At 44.7% G+C, this 17258-nt stretch overlaps 1 protein-coding gene across 2 annotated transcripts in view; it reads right to left on the bottom strand.

Moving 5' to 3' along the window:
- Nucleotides 1-17258, bottom strand: part of SDK1 (sidekick cell adhesion molecule 1) — a 671164-nt gene that overhangs the window by 64285 nt on the left and 589621 nt on the right. For both annotated transcript variants that reach the window (XM_090023696.1, XM_090023697.1), the window contains exons 29-33: nt 17018-17212; nt 11312-11513; nt 8329-8432; nt 6786-6856; nt 1443-1578 (exon numbers count right to left, since the gene is read on the bottom strand). In XM_090023696.1, the coding sequence (XP_089879822.1) occupies nt 1443-1578; nt 6786-6856; nt 8329-8432; nt 11312-11513; nt 17018-17212 (708 nt within the window). The remainder of the gene's footprint in view (nt 1-1442; nt 1579-6785; nt 6857-8328; nt 8433-11311; nt 11514-17017; nt 17213-17258) is intronic.

Below are 17258 nucleotides of genomic sequence, written 5' to 3'. Positions count from 1 at the left end.
GTGCAAATGAACGAGAATAGCAAGCTGTATAAAAACAGCAGGTCCATGTGGAACAGAGATACACTCGGGTAAGACTTTCAGAGCTGAAGCTGCTTTGAAAATACATCCGTCTTTGTCTCTCTTTTTCTATCCGAGTTGCCTGAAAAAAGCCCAGCAGGGTGGTTTATAGTAGAACAGTATTAAATAGGCAGCTACAGACTATTAGGCCACATTCTGATTTACAATCCCCCCTTGCCCTTACCAGGCATCTGAGGGCATAAATCAGGGCAGAATCTGATGCTTATGCTATTTGAAAAAAAATCTACCCTCCACAGGTAGAAAATCGGTATATTTAAAACACCCTGCTCAAAGACAGGCATTCTGCATTCTCCAAAACCAAGGACATGAGGCAGGATACCATCGCGTCAGAACAGTCCTGTTGGGCCCAATTCTATGGCTTGTACTTACTGTGAATAGTATTTTATTCTATGGGTGCATCTCCACAAGACACTTAGTGCACGGTTGACTAATTAACAGTGCAGTAAACGTCTCAGTATCTACACGTGCGCCCCTATTAGTGTGTATGAAACTAATATGCTCTGCAGCAGGGTAGTACATGTAAATACAAGTACTACCCTGCTGCAGAGTTTTTTATTCTGCAGCACCACATGTATAGACACCCAGCTGGTTGGCTGGGGCACGAGGGGGTTTCAGCGTGGGGGCTGCCTGCTGGCTAGTCCTGTGCTGAAGCACCTTTGTGCCCCTCTGCAGCACGTTGAGCCAGGCAGGAGCAGCCTTGGATTGGCAGGCTGATCCCCTGGACCTCCTGCCAATGGGGGCTGCTGCAACCCAGCAAAACGTGCTAAGCTCCAGGCACACGGGCACATGCGTACCTAACAGCAATAAGCTCCGACGTGATAAGCTCCAGAGCTTATTGCTTATTAATAAGCACATGTAGATGTGCCCTGTGAGTAGGTGCATGGATGTTAATCATGGCAAAAGCTGCTCCTTTATTGCCGGTTCACATCTGGAAGGTTACTGACCCCCACTTGGTATACCCCTCCTGTCCCTCTCTGCCACCTCCTCCTCTCCTTTTTTTCCTTCCTCTGTTTAAAACTCCTTTTCATGTTTCTCTAATTCTTCTCCTCATCTTCCCCTTCCATGTGGATCAATAAAGGGGTAATTGAGTACTATTAACCTGCACTCCAGTATGATGAGATTCTGACTTTTTTATTTATTTTCTATTTTCTCTCTACGGAACAAAAAATACTTGGAGACTTCAAGGTTATCTTGGAAATGTCCCCATCTTTGAGCATCTCCATCCTTTGTATGCAAGTGTTAAGTAATTCAGTGCCCTAGAAACACATGTACAGTCTCCCCCAGGGGTGAGCAGGGGACACTAGTGGAATGAAGGATTACCGTGCAATACCACGATGTGTCCGAAACACATGCTGTCTACTCACGTGTAAGCTCTGCTCGTAAAGCTGAAGGGTTTTTAATGGTCTTGGACTCTGTTCCAGAGCCAGGGTCATAATCCAGCTCCCGGTAATAAATCCGGTATCCCAACAGCAAGCCATTCAGACTCTCGACCTTTGGTGGCTGCAAGAAATTCATATTTGGAAAGCATTTGGTAAGAATGTGCAATGCAGCAAACAGCAGACAATACAGACCTTGGCTCAGATGGTCTTAAGCAGACACAGGGTTCAGTGCAACAGGGGACACAGAGCTCCCTAGGCTGAAACGGAGCCAGTCTTAATGTTTGCAAGCTAAAGTTCATGGAATTTACACACAAAAGAGCTGAACGGCACTTCTGTTATTTTAACTCAGATGGGGTACTTACAAAGGGCTCTGTATTTAAAAGTCCAAAGTTCACTACAACCTAAGCTCCCTGCCTTTGTGTGATAAACTATATAGCCAAACCAGATGCAAAAAATTCAGAAGTGCCTACCCATTGCCTCCAATAAGCAGGAGAAGTGGAAGCCAATATGTCAGACTTTCAGCAGACAGAAGATAAATCAATTTTTTTTTTTTTTTTTGGCAAAAGCATTATTTTTGAAACAGTAATTCTCTTGCGGCTGTTCTTGGGGACAGCTTGCTAATAGCACGCTCTGGATTCAGCGTGGCTTTAGAGGCATACTGATGAGAAGCTGAATACAGATCTGTATATTACGGCTTTTAACTCGTATAGTAAAAAAACAGGTATATTTGGTAACAGCCCTCCTTGCAGATGGGATATTGCCACTCATTTACTTTGGGCTAGAGCACAGCAGACTCCCCTTGGGCCAGAGGGAACCGTCTCTAACAGAAACGTGCAAGTCAGGAGAAGAGCTCTGATATAACGTACAAGGGATATTGTTTCTCAAGTTTCTCGCCCATCAGTATACCAGATGCAATAATGCAATCCTCATTCAGATGTTGTTTCTTTTTCCCCAAGGAGCCCATACAAAATTCCTGGGGATCCTAAGGAGCCCTCTCTTTTCTCCGTCACCGTCTTCTTTCTGGTAAAGAGGGAGTGGACAGAGCTCACCTGGGCTCCTTCAACCTCAAGTAGCGAGGCTGTTAGACACAAGACCAAGTGCCCCTGCTTTGGACGAGCTGAGGCCAGGCATCGGACCTGAGAGCTTAACCTGGCTCTCCCGCACAGCAGCCTGGAGCAGGATGGTAAGCATGTACGGCCGCCGGGCCAGCCATTCACACCCTTATTCCTCTGGAGCACATAGCCTGCCAGCACTCAACAGCACTTACATTTCAGCAGGGGAATTAGTCAGCAGTCCCTGAGGTCTTTCTCCAGCTACAGACTTCCATTATACTGAGAGGAGGTTTTTGTCTGAGTAAATATAGACAGAAGATGGGAGCTGGGGCGTATGGAACAAGTGCCTTTTCAGGAGCCTAATGTAGTTTTACAGTGGCAGAGAAGAGAAGAAACTTCAGCCATTTATCTTTGAAAGAGTCCTGCAGTGAAACTTAAGGGGCTGAAAGGATAAATGGATAATGATTTTAACCTGGAAAGATCCCCGTGTGTTTCGTGAACTTTGTATAGGGATAACTCTGTCCATCACTGAAGCCGTAACACTGAGTGAAATGGTTAACGCCATGTGCAATTTAAATAAAGCTAGTAAAGAAAGGATTAAAATCATCCAAAACAGGGAAGGCAGCAAGTGTTCAGCAGCAGCCTAGCTCTTGGGTAGGCAAAATGCAAAGAACCTGCCATTAATTGACTGTATTTCAGGAAGGGGAGACATCTGCCTTAGGGGGATGGTATTTCTTTGGGTTAGAATTGAGGAAACTGGGAAAAAGGAGAAATTCTGTGTTAGAGACGAGGGTAGGCTATGTTACAGACAAGTGTAGAGAACCCCTCTGAGGATAACCTTAACAGATGACAAGGAAAGTATGCAGCTAGCGAGAACAGGAGGCCGTTCCTTGTAGCGGTCCCAGCAAGAGCGAGCCCATTAAGAACAATCCAGCACAAGTCGCTTCTACTCTGTCTGCATGGATGCAGGAGTGCATTTGTCGTCTTCTGGGCCTTGTATAGTCTTTGAGAGACTGCCCCAGTGACAACTACTATTAATATTTTTTGCTGGTATTGCAGAAGCACCAGGAATGGGAGAGGCCCACCTCGAGTCATTGCGTGCAGTCCCCTTGTATCACGGACCACTGTATCATACCATCCTTTTCATGAACCGCTCAAGGTCTGTCTTCAGGCCTGGCACGTACTTGCCTTGCGCTACTTCTACAGGAGGCCTGTTGCAGAGCCTCACTGCTCTAATGGTTAAAAACCCTCCTTTCATTTCCAACCCAATTTATTCTTTGTCAGTTTAGACCCAGTTATTTTTGTGCCAGCCCTAGGTTTCACTTTCCCTTGTTCTTCTTGCTCCGGCATGTCTGCTTCCCCAATGTGTTTTATCCATTTTTCTCAGCTTTTGAAATGCCTTGACTTCTCTAGCTAAGCAGAAAAGTTTTCTCTTGTCCCACCAGCTTCCCCAGCTGCAGACCAGCTCCATGCTGTACGAGGTGCTGTGCAAATAGACCGCCTGTCCCTCTCCTCCGTCTTTGCAGGACGGCGTCATCCGTCATCTTCCAGACAAAAGGAAAAGTCTCCCTTCCGGGATGGGCAAAGGGGAGACATACTGTAAGCCATTGAGATGTTATTTCCTGGTAATTATAATCCACAGTCCTTTTTCTTTTTCATCCTTTGGTCTTTGTCTTACTTTCCCCATATTGTACTAGCTTTATTTTAGCTAATAGCATTGTAATAGAATTGTGCTATCTCAACAAGCGATTATTGGCAGTTAATTTGCCTCCCTACTTCCCTACTTGCAAGGGAGAGTCAATGATAACTCGGAGGAATGGTTTCTTTTCCTGATGGGGAAGAAGGAAAAGACAACAATATATATCATGACTTGCGTGTGCAGCCAAGTCAGAGAAGAGAAGCAGCAGAACTAACAATCTCAGCGAGGAGACACTGGGAACATTAATTGGATTTGCATTTAGTTGGACGTAAATCATGTTTCATCCGGAAGGAAAGTTCTCTTGTAATGGTCCAGTGCCTTTTTCTGCTTCACTTTTTAATTAGTGAGATGTGTCACACAGCACTTCAAAACAACAGAAGAGCACATTTGGGGACATTTCCCATACAATCTCAAAAGACGGAAAACCCTACTGAATACGAGTGATACAACTTTGCTCCGCGTTCTGTTTTAAAGTTAACGAAAGGCGGTTTCTTTAATTCCTTGTCACAGTGGCACATTAATCTGCTGACAGATGACTTGTTTTTCATGCCTTCCTGTGTTTCTCCAGTTATTTCCTCCTTTAAATTTAGCACAAAGATACTCGGAAGATAAATGGACCAAAATGTTTCCTCCTCCTTGCCATGAAAATGATGATCTTTTCTTGAAAAGGGTACTTTACAGAGAGGTCAGATCTTCCTAGCCCTATCTGTCTGTCACGGCCAAAACTCTACTTTTGACATAAAGGATTATTTAGGATTTTGTATTCATCTGAAGCAAGGCCCCAGGGATCTGCTGAGGTAGGTAAAGTGATTATGAGTGGCAGCCCGTATGGGGTATGGAAGTAACATGAACAAGTTCTTTATATCATGCGAGTTGCCCAAGATGGAGCCAGGGCAGTTCATAATCCTAAAGTTAACTTAAACATTGCCCAGTACTTTTAAAATCAATCTTGCGTTATTAATACAACTGTCTGCAATGGATAGAATCTCTTCCTTTTTTTTTTTTTTTTATTTAAAAATAATGGACTGATTGGACCAAGCAGCTTAAAGCACAGATGGTGCATCTGGATTTTGCTCTGTGAATTATTAACTAAGTTCAAAGTTAAAAATTCAGCTTTGCTTGGCTAGCTCCCCTTCCCCCCTCCTTGGCTGATGCTTTTTGTATACATTATTCTTTAATACTACTGTGCAACTCCTTGTTAATTGTAGGCTATTGTGGGAATTGAAGATTTTTGTTTATTTGCAAAATATAGTACGGCTGAATTACCAGAACCCTTTTAATATATGTGTAGTAATGACATGTAATCGCCTGTGACTCCCTTGAGATGGCCGTGGTACAACTATCCCATTTCATTTCCATGAAATATAAAGCATCCAATTATCTAAATAACCACCTATTTCATATTAATTACCCACCAATAACCAGTCAATTGGAGAAAGGGTTACTCCTACAGTACATTACGTCTTCCCTGTTTGTTCTCCTTGTAGTCAATTCATTCCATGCTATGTTTGATTTGGAGGCGGGACAGTTGATTTATACCAAGACATATTTCCTCCAGTAAAATGGTTCAACATGTCTTCTATTTGTTCAACATACTCCAAGTGATGTTGGCATTATTTAGTGTTTTGCTGTCTGTTGTGCACTTGTAAAGCTAGGCATATCTTCCAGGAACTGCTGGCACAGGAACAGACAGACCTTCATACATGAAAGAATATTCTTCCAACATGCAAGGTGCTGAGCCTGCACCGTAAACATGCGTATATATTTTTCATTTGAATACAATCTGTTGAAAGACAGCCTTGTTATGAGGGCAGGATTCTCTCTCAGGAGCAAGGTGAAGCAAAGATTTTCCTGGGTAGGAAAATCCCTGGAAAGGATTTCAGGCTATATTACCCCACTGGTTTCCTGTATTCATGCTCAATCTGCAAGACAATGTCTTAAGGCAGCAGCATACAAAGATCTGGCAAATCAGAGCAGCCCTAAGCCAGATGGATAGGAATGGAAACTGAAAATGCATGCGTTTGTAGAGCAGATCTGGCATGGATAATCTCCAAAGTCAGCTCAGGATGATGCTGAAGGTCCAAAACCTGCTCTCCTTCACTCCGGAAAAATAGCTATAAAGGAGCCAGAGCGCACAGGGAGTTTCTAAGAAGCATGACAGTCCTCTTAGACACCAAGCAGAGGAGACTGTATGCAGTCTGGACTGACAGAACTGTTTCAGTGCCTGATCAGCACCATGGGTGACACAGCTAAGTAATCCACGTGTAAAGACTGAAACCTAGTGACGCCAACAAGAGGGCAGGAGCATGTGTAAAAGCAACAAGCTCAGGCATTCATAGGAACCCCGTTATCTCCTTTTGTCTCCATCAAGGTATGTAGCTCTAGTATCCCCCCCCCACTAAAACTAGAGGACCAGAAATTTCCATCTGTCACCGGTCAAACTGGATTCTGCCTTCTGAGTGTGCTTAGGGATACCCAGTGCAGAGAAGTTACCTGCTCCCACTGTGCCATTACGCCATGCAGCTTAAGCCAGGTAAGTCAGTGTAGAAATTACAGCAATTGCTGTGTTTTACCTACCTGCCACTGAACAAGCACAGAGGAAGTGGTGTGGGGAGTTACCGAGACAGACCTTGGTGGTTCACCTGGAACTGGAAAAACACAATCAAAACCAAACGGTGTTACAACAACAGAAAACGTATTCCATCAGGTCCCTGCCTTCCTTCACTGCTGCCCTTCCCGACTCAGCTTCGTTGTCACCATCAGTGGCAAGATAGAGGACAAGAGCACGGATGCACAGGGACAGCCAGTTCCCTACCACACTGTCTCTGCTACCTCTGTAACACACACAGCACGTCTCAGCTCCGGCACAGAGAAAGCGGAGCTTATCAGGAGCCTACAGCTCTCCACAGAGTAATGCTCTACTGGCAGCTAGGTTTGCTCAGTAAAACAAGCGCTCACAGTTTGTTAAGGGGCTGAGGAGCTTTCGCAAGTTCTGCTTGTTGCATTGTTAGGAGGCCGGGGCGAGCTCCCCATTCCCTGTAACTAAGCTCAAAGTCAATTGAAAATGAAATCTTCAGTTCGGCTGCATGGAGGCAGCATTGCCTCATTAGCACCTGGAGTTCTCGTCTGCAATACTCTGCAACAATAAGGCAGCTTTTGTTCAGAAAAATGGGGCTTTCTTTAACATGTGGTTAGACACCTCGTGTGTTCAAGCGCTGTCCCAATCCAAGTCAGGACACCATGGCGTTTCACCTGCTATCTGATGACACCTGCCTTCTGATTTCGGGGTGACACGCTCTGCAATGTGCCTTAGCAACATTCCCTGCTACCTTAACACCTACATGTATTATTCGCCTGCAGCCACGTTACAGCAAATGTTGCTCAGCACCCACCACGATGTCATAACATAACTTGGGCAAATCTATTTCAGGCCAGATTCTAATTTCCTTATACCCATGGACGCACAAGAAGTCCTGTCCAGGTAAGTGAGATTATCTATGGAATAATATCCTAGGGGTTATGATCCAGGGCAGCAAAATCTGTCTTCAAAGGCCCGCTCCCCCTCCCTTCCCCAAACCCTGACAACTGTCATTCATTTTCTGTTTACTCCAATCTGCAGGAAGAAACGCCTATGTTTACCGAAGCCTCACGCTCCATCTTCCTGACACCTCAGTCATTAGCAGCACTGCAGCCTAATGTGAATGGGGAGTGAAAACAATTGAAGAAACTTCTTCAAACATGCACGATTCTGCATTTATTTTTAATGATCTCTTGTAAATTATTCAATTTCTGGAAAGATAATGGTTAGCGCAGAGTTTGGAAGCCAATCAAACAGAGTTTAATTCCATTTGGAGACTCCTGAAAGCATGATTCATTATCAGAGGGCACAGCAGGACACTTAAAGCTGCCTGTTATTAATTCAGCTAAATCTCGTTACCATCCATATCAATTCCCCATGAACAATACTATGGTTGACTCTCTGGGTTGTCACTCTACCCCGCCACCTGAAGCACAAAGTGGAATTAAAATTCATGGAAGAAGGGGCTCCAGAGGTTACAGCGCAGTCCCTGGAGCACTGCCCAGGCCAGCGTCTGGATCGCGCCCTCTTCATCTCTCTTACCGTCCTGGAGAGTAGTGACTGCTTCGGTCTCGGTGCTGAAGTCACTGTCTCCAATGTCGTTGGTTGCTTTCACTCGCAGCTTATAAGAAGTAAATGGGTTCAGCCTGTAAAATGTAAAAACAAGGATGAGGGATGAATTCTCCCTGAGTCTCCACAAGCTGCTTGAGACTAACCCTCCAAAAAGAACCTGCCCAAAGGCAGATGAGGTTATTAGAGTAGTTCATCTTCTCTCAAGCCCTCCATCCTTTATTTCCAGTCTTGTCCTTCTTCCCAGTGGCGTCAGGGCTGCTCAGATCCTGTCTAATGTCACTGTCACCTTCTCAAATATCCTCCAGCCAGAGCTCTCAAATAGAAGCCAGGGTACATGTGCACTTTATAGACTAACTAAAGTGTGTGTGTATACGTATCTCCATACATCACAAGCTTTCACGAGCTAGAGTTCACTTCATCAGATGCTGTGGAAGGATGTGCTGTGCAGCAATGTATTAGAAGGAGAGAGAGATTTGAATACAAAGGTAGGAGGAAGGGGGAAGGGAAGGGGTCTCAAAGACGGACACTTTCTGCTCATGACTGACTCAGTCCGAAAGAATAGTCATAGCTGTAACTCATGGACAGGTCTGTGGGTAACAGAGGGTTGCAGAAAGGGCAATGTGCATTATTAAAAAAATTCAGGGTATGCATTAGCATCTCAGATCCTTAAAGTGCCATCTGTATTAAGCATCTCATACATCCTTGAGAGTCCTGTGGGGCAGCTGATCCTCATTTTAGAGACAAGGACACAGCTAAAGAGAGGTTAGTTGACGTGCCTGCCACCACCCAGGAAGTCAATGGCACAGCTGGCATGAGAAAACAGCCTGCCAGCCTTCTGATTAATCTACTAGGCTGTGCAGCAGGACCAGTACATTTCACTCCGACTGAATTTCAAAGTAATGCTATTACCCGGCTTACTTAATAAAGACAGTGACAGCAGATTCCCCGCAGCTCTTTTGTACATACAGAGCTTTAAGATATGCAAAGACTGATTTTTAGCTGACGTAACCTCAGCAAAGCATCTTCTGGCTTGGCCAGGAGGAGGCTTGCTTTTGAGACACCTGGAAGGGCTGTGAGTTGAGAGCTGTAAGTTAGAGGGGGCTTAGTTAATTAATTGGTAGCATCTGGCCAGAAGCTAGCAGAGGCAAGTCCAAGTAAAGATACCAACAAGGGATGATTAAACACTGAGGGATAATATATTGTGATGGCCAATAACTAATGGCACTACAGTATTGCTTTTCTGGATACCCATAGGAAAATGCTTTTAGCAAGGGAGAACAGAAAGGTCCCCCCACCCCGCAAGTTTACCCTGTTAGGAAACCAACACTCTCCTTCAGGAACTTAAATTGTCTTTCTTGAAATATAGATCTTTTGTTTTCAATAATGACAATGTCAAGTCTAAATTACAGAGCTCGTCTCCTGGATTTCAAAGGCCTTGACTGCAAAGGCGCTGGGCATAATTCAGGCGTGGTGAAACTCCACCAAAGTCGGTGAATCAGATCTGCATTTGTCTGATAACTGTCAAGTTTTCTTTTTCCTGACCAGTTAAACAAATGGTGGCAATATATTTATATTTCTATCCTTTGGCACATGACTAATGAGTCAGTTCACCAGAAGGCACCGCTTGACATTTTTGTAACAGGCATTAACAAATTGTGAGGGCCATAGTCTTATATACCAACGGCCTTTTAGAGACAGTCTTGCTTCTATTGGCAGAAGCAAAATGAGTCCCCCCTCGTCTGTATGAGACGTTGCAATGTCTTTAATTCCAGCACCATTTCTGAGAGCCGAATGGAGGATGGCTGACAGTTCAAAACACGCCAAAGCTATCTGTATATTTTAGTATGGAAAATGCAGATACAATATTCCTCATCTGGAACCAGGATAAGGGGTAACAAAGAGATATTTTAGTACTTTGACCAGGTGAATTTTAACATAAGCCATTACCAAAAGCCCTGGTGAGTACAGCGGACAATAAGTGGAATTCGAACCAGCGGTGTGCCCTTGGTGCCAAGAAGGCTAACGGCATCCTGGGCTACACTGGTTGCCAGCAGATGAAGGGAAGTGATTCCTCCCCTCTATTCAGCTCTGGGGAGGCCACATCCCCAGTCCTGTGTCTAGTTTTGGACCCCGCGCTGCAGAAAGGATGGGGGCAAACTGGAGACAGCGAAGCAGAGTGTATCGAAAATGGTTCGGGGCCTGAGGCACATGACTTCTGAAGAGAGGCTGAGGGAACTGGGCTTATTTAGTCTGGAAAAGAGAAGACGGAGAGGGGAATTAATAGCAACCTTCAACTACCTGAAGGGTGATACTAAAGTGGATGGAGCTGGACTGTTTTCAGTGGTGGCAGATAGCAGAACAAGGGGCAATGGTCTCAAAGTGTAGCAAGAGAAATTTAGGTTAGGTATTAGGAAGAACTTTCTCACTAGGAGGGTAGTGAAGCACTGGAACAGGTTACCCAAAGAGGTGGTGGACTCTCCATCCTTGGAGGTTTTTAAGAGCCAGCTAGACAAAGCTTTGGCTGGGGTAATCTAGTTGGGGATGGTCTTGCTTTGAGAAGCGGGTTGAACTAGGTGATGTCCTGAGGTCCCTTCCAAGCCTCATTTTCTATGCTTCCGACTTCTATTTTCCAGGACGTTGCTCAATCAGAGGGTTGGGCAAGATCCTGGGTAGGAGAAAAAAAGTGATCTAGAGTACCAAGCTTCAGGGGAGGAGCCTGGAAATGCTGGGCTGCAATTCCAGCTTTGAATTATATTTGCTGTGCTTCCTTGGGCAAGTCACTTAACTTCTGTGCACCACTTTTGCCACCTCTACCATGGGGACAGTGGCTCTTCTTTACCTGTCTCCCAAAGGGTGTGGAAATTTCACAGATTAATATTTGATCTTTGAAACTATAAAATGCTCCTAGTGGCAAGTGGTACAAGTTCTAGGATGCCCTGATGTTGCAAGATACCTCTCAATGATGCAGGAGGTTGCCTCATGACTGATGGAAGAGGAATAGGTTTGCCATTCTCCATTTGGTAGCTCCCGCACTTGCACAGTGAAGTATCGTACCGGGGAGGATCCATCACTACCAGGAACCCACTGCAGCTTGAGACTCTGTGACGAAACCTCAGTCTGCGGGGTTATCAGTTGCCTGGGAGGTGCTGGTCGCTCTGCAATTAAATAAAAAGCTGGTATCACCACAGGAGAAAATTCAAACTGGAAACATCTGGAGAGACTCATGGACCTTCTCAGTTGCAATGATACAGGGGATTTGATGCTTGAAACACTAAAGCATGCCACTGGTACTACGGCTCATGTCCCAGTTTCAAAGACAAGAGTTATTGTCACCGCCCTAGCAACACAGTCACCTCAAGAACCCTTATGTTCCTAAATCACTGGATATGGAGGAGTCAATATTGCAATTGTCATATTTTTGTCTCTCAGATATTGGGAAACATCTGCACTCTGTACACTTCCCTTTTTTTGGAAAGAGACACAGCACCAAAGAGAATCAATACCTCTTTGATACCAGCAGCCAAACAGCTACAGAGAGGAAATTTCTTGTGAAAGTGAGAAGTGCACCTGGCCTGTAATCTCCTATACATCATTCCAGCTTCTAAGCCTGTGCCCATTAGCTCGGTATCTAAGGACCAGACTCCCCAGTCTGCCAAGTTCACTCTGTGCCACACAGCTGCTGCCTCCTCTAGCAGCTGCTACCAACCCCTGGTGTATTAGAAAAGCAGAGTTGGACTGTGGGGGGAACCAGTTTCACTCTGCCTGATCCCTCACTGACCAACAGTGATCAAAGTTTCTCCGCTGCACTAACCTCTGCTGGAACCAGCCAGTCAACCATCGACCTGCAACTGCTACTGCCCGCTGTGTCCAAGCACATCTTGGATGTAGTGGAGACTTGAGGCTGGAAGTGCCTATTTAAGATCACTGCTCAGACACCCACCCGTGTCACCTCCTTCACAGTGATTGACCTTGAACCTGCCACATTAAAACAGTTTGTCCCAGCACCAATGTGGACCTCTCTTGGGTAGTTAATGGTTCCATATTTTGTAAGAAGTAGGGAATGGAAATACAGGTGCAGTACCCACCAGTCCCAAACTGTTTGAATATAGATCTCTCCCCTGTCACGATGTCTCTGCACCCCATTGATTTCAACAGAGAAACTCAATAGAGTACGGAATAATTGTTTAATTGTTTATCATGAAGATTATTGATTCTGATTAAAATGTGTGGCATGTAATAAAGGAGGAATTGATTGGAGACACCGCAGCAACTTGCCTTTGAGAAGCAATTCGATTCAACTTAATCAGCACTTGTTTCCATGAACACACCTCTGACTGCAAGATCCTTCACCGCTCTGTATGAAGAGCACTTCATTTTTTCCCCCTCTCTCAAAACATTTCCTTTATGGCTTGGCATTTCTCTGCAGCATGCTCTTGCTGACACACAAGTGCCAAAAGGATGGTAAGCTATTAGCTGCAGAAAGTCTTCAGTGATAGCAGCGTGCTCTGCCGAGTATGACGCAAAGGTCAATGCCTTGCCCTGGGAGGGCTGGGCAGGTGTTCCAGGTTATGCTATCGGAGGGAGGGTGAGCCCAGTAGCATCTTGTGAGGATTTAACCTGATCGAGTTTAACCAGCTTGCAGTTTGAACAGATCACATTTTGTATCCAGCCTCCCGGGGCACAGTTCTGGTCTGCTGCTAATGAGTCACCGAGATTTTTTAAATCTCCCTTTTTTGTAAGATAAAACCTGACTGTTACTAAGAAACGATAACTATAGAGGGTCCAATTAATAGAACTTAGGTCCAAGCAAACCCAAAGATTAGTTGTTTCTGCAGGAAAGTTAACTGACCCCACGTGATTCTGCAAGGCCTTTTCATCGGCATGGTACAGCAGTTTCGTGTGAAGTTTAGCTGCGGAGACGCTCAGGCAGTGGCTCTGCTCTCTTACCAACAGGTGGCTCCACCTTGAGGAACATCACAGGGAAGTGTAGCTCCAAAGCACCGTAGAAAACTCTTTGCTTACAAAAAGACACTCTGTTTACGGCACAGCTGACTAATTAGCTCCGCAGTAAAGTGTCTACACATGCGGTGCTATTAGGCCAAAGTAAACTAATTAGCTCCTCCATAGGATAGTACTGATCAACACAAGTATTACCCTAGGGCAGAGTTATTTACTCTGCCTCACTACACGTGTAGACACTGACTGGGGCTAGCTGGGGCACAAGGATGCTACAGTGCGGGGCTATCTGCTAGTTAACCCCCCAGTGTAGCCCCCTGGTACGCTAGTCACTCCCTCCACAGCACACTGAGTTGGGCAGGAGGAGCACCGAGCTGGCAGGCTGAACCCTTCAGGCCCCTGCTAGCCAGGACTGCGCCCCCAGCTCAACATGCTGTGGGGACCTGGGTGCACATGTAAACACTGCGCCTGGGAGCAATAAATTCCAGAGCAAATTGCACCGGAGTTTATTGCATCGAATTAATTTCACATGTAGACTTAGTAGCAAGCAAAGCTGGGATTTTTCCAAGTAGCAGGTGGCAATTCTTATTGGGTTTTAAGGCAATCTGGGTGCTTGCCTACCTACCTTCTTTGAAAATGCCATCATTAATTAGACTAAGTAAGTGTTAATAACTAGAGAGGTAAAAATGTATTTGCACATTCATATGCTGGTTATTGTCCTATCAAAATAAGATAATCTTATATAAAAATATCCTTATCACTTTTATTATGAATTTCTTCCCGTCGTGGTTGACGCACACTTAACATTTTTTCTGACTCTTCCAAACGCATGCACTACTTAGGGGAGACCTGAGAGCCTTTGGACCCAACTTTATGGGATACAAGCAAGGACACACAGCCAGCAATTAGAGAGAGAAAGGTCTTGCTTTATGTAATGACTCTCATATCCAAGATATCCCTAAAGGCTTGATAATTGTTATTACAGCGAAAGTGGGAATTATGCAGTGAGCTATTACATCCACGGCCACGGAAAGTAGAATAGCTTCTGTTGAGGCGCAGAAGGTTTCCCATGATGCTGAGTTTCTCACCTACACATTGTCAGAACGCCCCCCCCCTTTATTTATTTATTTATTTAATAACTGCCATGTGGGCAGTCAGCACGGGCTGATAACTCCATGTGATGGGCTATTATTATCAGCAGATGTGTATTAATTTTAAATTTATTTCAAAGATTTACAGCTTCTTCCCCTACAGACCGCACCTTGCTGAGGTGCAAATGTTTGAGTATCCCAACAACCCTGAAAGCTATCACGAAGGGGCAGGGGTGGATCCAGGGGGGCTGCAGTGGTGCAGTCACAGCCCCCTTTGATTCCTGCTCCACCTAAAGTTTAAAACCAACTGCCTGGCAGTAGCAGCTGCATTTCTATTCAGACAGCAGTCAGGGAGTCACTTCACTTCATAGCTCATTGTAATCCACTAGATTCCTTCTAAACTCTTCATTCCACAGGTGTTAATGACCCTCTCTCCTCTAAGAGGCCTAATGTTCCACCAGTCGAGCCATTCTTTCTTCTGCAATTACGGTGCCTGTTAGGTGCTCCTGGTAATGTAGCTCCCATTTTACAACCCTGCAGACTGCTTTTGACTCTAGCTAAAAACATCAATTTAACTGTGGAAATAACTTTCGGTGAAGCATTAGACGCAGTGTCAAGATGCCCAAGAAAGCTTGATTTTGTTTTATGATTCTGAAAGAGATGTACATTTAATTTTAAGGACTATAGAACTAAAGAGACAGCATCTTTTGATTATTTTTGCCTATTCTGTTTTTTATACTTAATGTATGATAGAACAACTTAATGCACATTCCAATAAAGTTATATTTGTTTTTTCTTCAATCTTACACTGAATAATAGAGCCCTAACGCCTTAGCATATTAGTAAAGCTTCTAGTTTCTTTTTACCTGGAGAAAAGTGTGTGCTGTATTGTATGTGATGATAAACGTCACCATGTGCACCCCACTTTTCAAAATCCTAGATCCTCCCATGCCAAGGGAGCACTAACCCATGCTGGACAGACCAAATCATAGCGAACAGAGGAAAAGCAATCTGTGGTTCTCCAGCTCGTGATTATTGTTAACAAGGCAGTCACTGAGTTAAACAGCAAGAGAGAGAGAGCAACGGGGGAGCCTTTTCTTGTCTCAAGTGATACCTGAAGGCCTGGGAAGAATTCAAATTCAGAGACTGTTAGATAATCATATTTTATCAACTAAAAAAAATAAACATAAGTGCAAAAGATGCTACTCTGTCACTAACATGCCAGGCAAGAGCAAGTCCAACTGAAGAAGCTGAACTCACACTCTTAGGCACTGCCATGAGTGTTACCAATTGAGCCAGAAGTTACTGTTACCTCTACATGAAGCATGGTTTACAAGATTATGGTGCTAGCAATTCCACCACTGATAGTCTCTGGCTGTGTCCACATGAGTGATGGACTGCATAGTTGTTACTGCACAGTCATTTACTACTTGCATAACCAAATACTAAATGACTGTGCAGTAGCCAGCATTACTGTGCAGTAGCTTCCCTACACATTTTTTCCAGCCACTGCTGTACAGTAGCAACAAGACACTGTGCAGCAGCTCGTTATTACTGCTCGGTAGCGTCATATCATGGTTAATGTCTGCCAATGCTACCGCAGAGTAGCATCTCGTGTAGACATGCCCTCTTGGTCTGAATCAAATTCTTCTTAGGATACAAGCAGAAAAGCTGTTTTCCTGGCTGTCATCTTTGCAGTCCCAATCTAGAATATGAAAGTCAAACTGGGCTCTTTCTTGCTTGTGCATAAATGCCAGTAACAGATTATACAGACCAGATTTTGATATGCCTTATTCCTACAATATTTTGGGAGAATCTCTCGCCTACATACATAACTACCTGGGATTCAGTTACACCTCTGCAACCATGCATTTTTTCCAGTTAGCTTGCACAGGTATATAAAAGACAACTCTGAGTTTGGAAAACAGTTAATCATTTTGTTAAGACATGTGCCAGAACAAGATCTGGATGGTTAAGTTACAGGTGCCCTGGCAGAACACATGAGAACCACAGGATGGAATAACAGAAATTTTTAGGGCAGGACTGAGCTGCAGAGTAGAGGTGAGTAGAAGAAGCCCACAAATGTCTGTTCTCATGCGTCTCTGCTAATCAGTATAGTTAATTCATTACCCTTCTTTCCTGAGACTGTAATGTTTCAGAAGAGAAGGAGAGACCTGAATGCAAAGATAGGAGTGTAGGACGTTGCATATGGTCAGTACTGGTTTGCTGTATTCCCACAAAACAACAGACTGAGAGAGCTGTGCATTATAGGGGGTGGCTCTATTGCCTCCTGAATGAGATTTGTGTCTGCTGCCAAGAAATGAGCCCTTCCACTCATACCCACTGTGCAGGTAGGCGCAATGTAAATCTATGAAGTAGATGGCTCAGCATGGCCTTGACTATATCCCAACATCATGCTCAGCCTCAGGTCATGTCAAGCTGTGTGCTCAGTGAATTTGTGAGTCTGGACACCCACAGGGCAGTCACAAGTGGAGGGGCTTATTTTTCCACAGGGTCTCATTCAGGAGAGTGTGTAGACATACCCATACACTCCATTATACTCACTGTGCTTTTGAAGACATGACACTATTATAGCTGCAAGCATTACCTACCTCTCTTTTCCGTAGTGATCACTGTAGCTTCCAGGGGCTCCCCCCAGCCCTGTCTGGTCTTGGCAGAAGTCCGGAAGATGTATGCTGATTCTGGGTTGAGATCTGTAGCAGTGAACTGCCGGACTGTTGAGCCAACTTCCACTGTGGTGAACTTGTTGGGGCTGCTGTTTGCCAGGCGATAAGCGATTTGATATCCTAAATTCATGGCAACAAATGTGGAATAGCAAAGGGAGAGAAGGAG

This window comes from Crocodylus siamensis, chromosome 12, assembly GCF_052110815.1.
Source record: "Crocodylus siamensis isolate JL-2025a chromosome 12, ASM5211081v1, whole genome shotgun sequence".
NCBI lineage: Eukaryota > Metazoa > Chordata > Crocodylia > Crocodylidae > Crocodylus > Crocodylus siamensis.
The sequence above is the reverse complement of the archived record's forward strand: the minus strand, read 5'-3'. Positions and strand labels throughout refer to the sequence as shown.